This window comes from Ovis aries, chromosome X (assembly GCF_016772045.2).
Source record: "Ovis aries strain OAR_USU_Benz2616 breed Rambouillet chromosome X, ARS-UI_Ramb_v3.0, whole genome shotgun sequence".
NCBI classification, from domain to species: domain Eukaryota; kingdom Metazoa; phylum Chordata; class Mammalia; order Artiodactyla; family Bovidae; genus Ovis; species Ovis aries.
Genome location: NC_056080.1, coordinates 29,265,011 through 29,271,431, shown reverse-complemented (window position 1 = coordinate 29,271,431; position 6,421 = coordinate 29,265,011). Strand labels below are relative to the sequence as shown.

At 48.0% G+C, this 6,421-nt stretch overlaps 1 protein-coding gene across 1 annotated transcript; it reads right to left on the bottom strand.

The window, feature by feature from the left end:
- Nucleotides 1-1,745: 1,745 nt before the first annotated feature.
- LOC114111533 (melanoma-associated antigen B2-like) lies at nt 1,746-5,684 on the bottom strand. Its single transcript, XM_027963339.3, has one exon. The coding sequence runs from the start codon at nt 2,898-2,900 to the stop codon at nt 1,746-1,748; it is 1,155 nt and encodes a 384-aa protein (XP_027819140.2). The 5' UTR covers nt 2,901-5,684.
- Nucleotides 5,685-6,421: the final 737 nt, after the last annotated feature.

Here is a 6,421-nt window from a genome sequence, read left to right as displayed (position 1 = left end):
CCTAACAGTTCTGAATTCCTTTGTGTCTGAGATCAGAAGGGAGTCTTGTCCCAGTCACCACCATCCCCCATATTCTTGCGTCTTGCTCTCCTCAACCCTCCTGCATGGGGGTCTTGCTTTCTGTGTCTTGGATTAACGGCCTTTGGGGAAATTCCACGTCTCTACAAACTCTTCAGCTATGTTTGCTCTGCAGTGCTACAGAGAATGGGTCCCTGTCCCAGGAGTGATGGGCGATGGAGAAGCTATAGTCCAAGGCAGGAGTCCCAAGACAGGTGGTAGTCCTTTAGAGAGAAAAAAGTAGATCAATCTATCTCCTCAGCCACGTGAAGATTCTCATGTCATTTCTGTTCTGATAGGTTTACTTTCTCCAGGGAAGAGACTGTAAGGATGACATGGAGACTCCTTGGTCTTCAGAGGTTATCTAACATGGCCAATGGACACGCTTATACTGTCCCTGAATATTGTTTCTTTCACTTATCTATGAGTAGTGAGTAAGGGATACATATCTTTGGTTAAGGATACCTGACATTCTTACTGCTCTGGCTACACATTTTGTTCCAGTAGCTTGAGCACAAGGGCAATCTTTTCTATCACCTAGGACAAATTATGGAGTCCTGAGAAAAGCACTGAAATAAAAGATACAGGGTGGGGACTTTCCTGGTGGTCCAATGGCTAGGACTCCAGGCTCCCAATGCAGGGGGCCCAGGTTTGATCCCTGGTCAGGGAACTAGACCACACGTGCAGCAACTAAGATCCAGCACAGATAAATAAATAAATAAATAAAAATAAACAAGAAATGTCAAATGCTAAAAGTACTTGTTAAAAAAAAAAAAAAAGACCAGGGCATGTCTCAGGTTGGGGGGGAGAACAACAGTTGAGTGCCAAAGTAGTTCAGAGCAGGAGTCTATTGCCTGCTGTCATTTACCAGCCTTACCTATTTCAGCACAAAACCAAACTCTATGAGCCTTGGGCTCTCCACTGTGAAGTAAGTTTGATAAGCCCTTTCTTGTCAGATTGCTGGAATATAGGTATTTACGGACAGCTTCTGTCATGGCGCCTGTCTCTATTGAGACATTAGGAACAACAGCAGTTTTTACTATGATTATCTTGACCTCAGATGTTACATCAGCTGGATTTTTTTTTCAATCTATCAGATGTCAGAAACAATGACGCGTTCCAAGTGGGAAAAGAAAAGACCCAACCTCCCAAATCTGCCAAAATTCAGCTAAGCAATGAAACCAAAGTAATATGTTCTCTCCGACCCCTCTTTACCCTGCTTCTTTCTTGTTCTTTTTGAAGTAGAGACTATCTCAGCCCCTTCCATAGAATGACAGCATCTCTGAGAAACTATCATGAATGCACAGAGGCTAGGACTTCTTTTGACTAAACATCACCAGTACAAGCATGAAGACTTCTGAAGAGAAGATTCTCAATGGTTGGATAAAAGAAGAACCACGAATAAATCATTTGCTGTAATTTATATTCTCAAACATTCTTGAAAACCATAAAGCATAAGCAGAGGCAAGTATGTCTCTTTGACATTTACAAAGAGGGAGACTAACCAGAGAGTAAAGCAAGCTAAAAACTGTAGAAATTTCCGCTATCTCCCTAACAATGTATTAATGTTCTGAGCCTCTATTAGTGTGGTTTTTTTGCATTTTAAGAACTTAAAATTGGGGGAAATAAAGTATGTGACCCATGTTATTCATATGCTTATATAATGAATCTAAATGGCTTTCCTGAAACTAAGAAGATGAGCGGCTGGACTTGGCCCTGGGGCGTGCAGTGGCCGAAGCAGAAGGGCCAGCAGCGGCTGAGGATGCAGTGCCAGGCCGGGCTGAAGCAGAAGGGCCAGCAGCGGCTGAGGCAGCACTGCCAGGCCTGAGTGAGGCAGAAGGGCCAGCCCTGGCCGCACCTCTGTCTCCGGTGCTCTCTACCTCCTCTCTCCAAGCATCCTCATATTGTGACAGGAAGGCAGTATGACCCGAATCCTTGACCTTGGCCAAAAACTGCAAGACCTTCATCTTGCTGGTTTCTGTCAGCAATTTAGGACCCCACAGGAACTCATAACGAGGGGGATCACTGCCAGGCACCTGACGGTACTCCAGATACCCTTCCCGCACCAGATCTTCTGTGATGAGCTTCCTGGGCTCTCCAAAGATGAAGTGACTTCTTCCATCATAGATGCCCAACATATTCAGGAAATTCCAGATCTTCTCCTCAGGGGCATGGTTGCCATTCAGGTAGATGACACCCAGCAGAGGCATCAGAAGACCATTCTTCGGCAGCCCCCAGTCACCTCTCATAGACTCACTGTCGCTGAGATCTAGGTTGCTCACCAGGGTATAGCAGTGACTGTTGGGCCTGACTTCCTTCAGCACCAGGCCAAACACCAGCTCCATGCGCTCAGAGGCCCGGCTAAGGATCTCAGGGAATTGCTCCCTGTACCTTCTAGTGACTGCCTTCAGCATTTCAGACCTCTTAATGAGCGCCCTCATCTTATATTTACACAGCATGTACTGTACCAACACCTCTGCCTTCCAGGTCAGAAGATCTGTATGAGAGCTCTCAGCAGCAGCTGAGGCCTGGGAGGAATTTTCCCCTTCCCGAACCTGGCCCTCGGCACCTACACCAGATCTCGAGGGTGCTGCGTGCCCGACACCAGATCTTTTGCGTACAGCACCTGTAGCAGCACTGGTGGTGCCTTGGGCTCCCTGAGGCCCCTTGGAGGTGCCAGCAGCAGACGAGCTTGAGGGACCGCTCTCTGAATCAGGAGGGGAGGAGGAGGTGGTCTCTTCTCCCCCAGATGTGGTAGCCTGATCATGAAGACCCTGGGTCTCAGCTCGGGCCTGGCGACGTTTCTCACGAGCACGGTGCTTACTCTTCTGCCCACGAGGCATGATGGCTGTGGTCAGGGACCGCAGGCAAGAGTCTGGGCCAACAGACAGGAGGTTGGGGCACCTGGAGGATGAGAATGAGGTGACATGAGCACCTTAAAACAGGGAGATTCTGCATTGGCTTAATCAAAGGCCGCCTCTGCTGGTGTCTTTGAGGACACTGCCCTAGGAACCCACAAGGCCCCTGTTTTCCTGCTCAGCCTTCCCCACACAATCCCACAGAGGAAGAATAGATGCCTTTCTTTTCCTCTGCGACCTCTCAGCCCTGCTTTGGAGTCACTCAGGTGACAGCAGGTGCCAGCAGTGGGGTTTTCTAAGTTCTAGTTCAGTATTATCACGTCAAGTTCTGGTGCAACCTTGGCACTGTTCCCTCTGCTACACTGATGCAGACACTTTAGACATCCCCATGATCCAGAGATAAGTGAAGGGATGCCTCAGTCCACCTCCCTGCCAGGAGATAGATAACCTGTGCTGAGAGCTCATTAGGGTCTTTTCTATCCTGAGTTCATTGGGATCATCATGCAAGGTCCTTACCTTGGCTCCTTAAAATGGTGGGCACCATGATCCATTTGCAGGCTGCTGTCTGCACCTTCAGACTAGATATTTCCCCTCCCGGAGAGTTCGTATAAAACAGTAAAGAAGGTGCTGAGCCTCACAGCCCTTCCCTGAGATTTTCTGGGCTGAAATCCGAGGGCTGGGATGGGTGCACTGAGTACTCCCTCAGGTTCCTATTGAGCTCCTGGTAGAGAAGCTCAACTTTCTCTTGAAGTGATGACTGCTTGATAGTAAAAGCCAGTCACTCCATGTCCCAAAAGCAGGAAGTGAAGATGACCTTATCTTACCAAACACGGTCTCCTGAGAACAAAATCTGGTACAGGCAGGTTTTGTCCCTGTGGACCCTCACAAGATCCCAATTCAAGGTATAAAATATTTTTGCTTCTGTTTTCTCCTATATGTCTTTTTGGAAATAAATTTATTTTTTACAATACTATAATATTAATTTATAATATTGTACCAGTTTCTGCCACATATCAATATGAATCAGCCATAGGTTTATCTTATGTCTCCTCCATCTTGAAACTCCCTCCCACGTCACACCCCTCTTAAGTTATCACAGAACCTTGGCTTTAAGCTCCCTGGTCATAAAACTAATTCCCACTGGTTATCTATTTTCCATATGGTTATATGTACCTTTTCAATGTTACTCTCTCAATCTGCCCCTCCCTCTCCTTCCCATACTCTGTCCAGGAGTGTGTTCCCTAGGTCTGCATCTCCAGGCTGCCCTGCAAATAGGTTCATCAGTACCATCTTTCTGGATTCCATATATATGCATTAATACATGATATTGGCTTTCCTCTTTCAGACTTAAGTCACTCTGCATAAAAAAAAAAAAAAAAACTAGGAATAAAACTATCACATGAGCGAACAATGCCACTACTGGGCATATATCCTGAGGAAACGCTAATGGAAACAGACACCTGTACTCATGTTCACTGCAGCAGTCTTTACCATGGCCAGCACGCAGAAGCAACCAAGGCCTACATTTGACTCATGACAGGGTGGAAGATTTCTCCCTTTGCTGACCACTCCATTCAGACCAAGACCCTGACTTCCCCATTAGCCCACAATGGGAATCAACATGTATCCTTGAGGTCTCCCAGGGACGAAGACAGGGAGATGTGGTCCGAATGACGTGGTGTGGAACATCCACAGCCCCCAACGTTCTCACCATCCACCAGGAAAAAGTAAACCCTCCCTTGCCAACCTGTGGCTCCCCACACTGACCTGGTCTCTCACTTCCCTGAGATGTCCCGGAAAGTGTCATGTCAAAACGCCTGATTCTCCCAGTCCTGAAAATAGGACTGGCGCTTTATGTGGCTCCATTTCTTATGGGAGGAGCCCCCATCCTCACTAGCGTCACAGCCATTAATATTGTTGACGACTAGGTCCCTTTGTTGATCTGGGTCTATTCCATTAGAGCAAGGTTCTCACTTCCCCAAAACCAGCTCCAGTGGACACCAGGGGGCTCCACTGTTGGCCAGCTCTACCCGGGGCCTCCTAGAGCCCAGTATAGGGGGCCGCTCAGAGTGGCCCCCTTGCAGTCTCGAAGTCTGCTCATCAGCCCTCAAGGCCCTCCTCTAGGACCTAGAGCTTCTCCGGGGGTAGAATCCAGGGTACCCCCTCAGACCAACGCCTTAGCCTGAGAAACTCTAGAGCACATTCAGCCGATAGCACTGAGGGACTCATGGGAGCGATATCACAGGGGTGGGATGTGGATGGATCACTTTTATTGCTGGGAGGGTTGGGAAAGTCCCTTCAGCTCCATTCAGGTCCTCACCTTGGTTCCGGACGAGTCCTGGACACTAAGTCTCCGCCAAACGGTCGCCGTGGCTACCGGCCGATCCGCTCGCTTTCAAAGCGGAAGTGGAGGGGAGCTGCGTAGGTCCTACGTGGGGTCTCCCAGGGATGACGGCAGGGGCAGCGTGCTACGGGAACCCTGGTAGCTCAAAATTCATCCGTCCTCGGGTCTTCCTCGTGCAGTGTATCAGAGCCCAGGATGCCTCCTTCTATGAACCTGAGGCTTCCAGCTCCCAGACAAGCCCTCACCTTCCCAAGTCCCCAGTGGTGGGAGGCCAGCTCTGCTCTGAGCATCTCTGCTTGTCAGGTGGGTTGCCACTCTGTGAGCCTCCTTCGTTGGGGGACAGATCCTCCCACTAGAACTGATGGTCCTCACCTTAAGTCCTGTTAGGGTCAACACACCCCCATCTGCAGATCTCGGTTCTGATCTGGCTAGAGGAGACTCAGCCCTCCCTAATATCACACAGGTTGAATGAGGGGATCACTCAGAAGTAGCTTTGGGGGCTTCACAGAGCTAAGAATTTACAGAATTCTGCTTGGCTCCCTCTGCAGGGGTCCTCGCTAGCACTCAGCATCACATGTGAGGTCCTCCTTGGACTCAGGTCCCTCCCTCTGTGAAACTGCGGCTGTTTGTATTATACAGAGGTCTCACTTCACTAAGACTTTCTAGACTGAAATCAACCTGACATCTGTGCCCAGCGCTTCCTGGGGTCCACAGCATCAGTGATTTTCCAGGGCCTCCTTTTGTGTAGAGTGTGTGTATAGTGTGTATAGTGTATAGTGTGTGTATAGTGTGTATATTGTGTATAGTGTGTATAGTGTATAGTGTGTGTATAGTGTATAGTGTGTGTATAGTGTATAGTGTGCGTATAGTGTGTGTATAGTGTATAGTGTGCATATAGTGTATAGTGTATAGTGTGTATACTGTGTATAGTGTGTATAGTGTGTATAGTGTATAGCATGTAAACTGTATAGTGTGTGTATAGGGTGTATAGTGTGTGTATAGTGTATCTAATGTATAGTGTGTGTATAGTGTTTATAGTGTGTATAGTGTGTATAGTGTATAGTGTGTGCATAGTGTGTATAGTGTATAGTGTGTGTATAGTGTATAGTGTGTGTATAGTGTGTATAGTGTATAGTGTGTGTATAGTGTATAGTGTGTATAG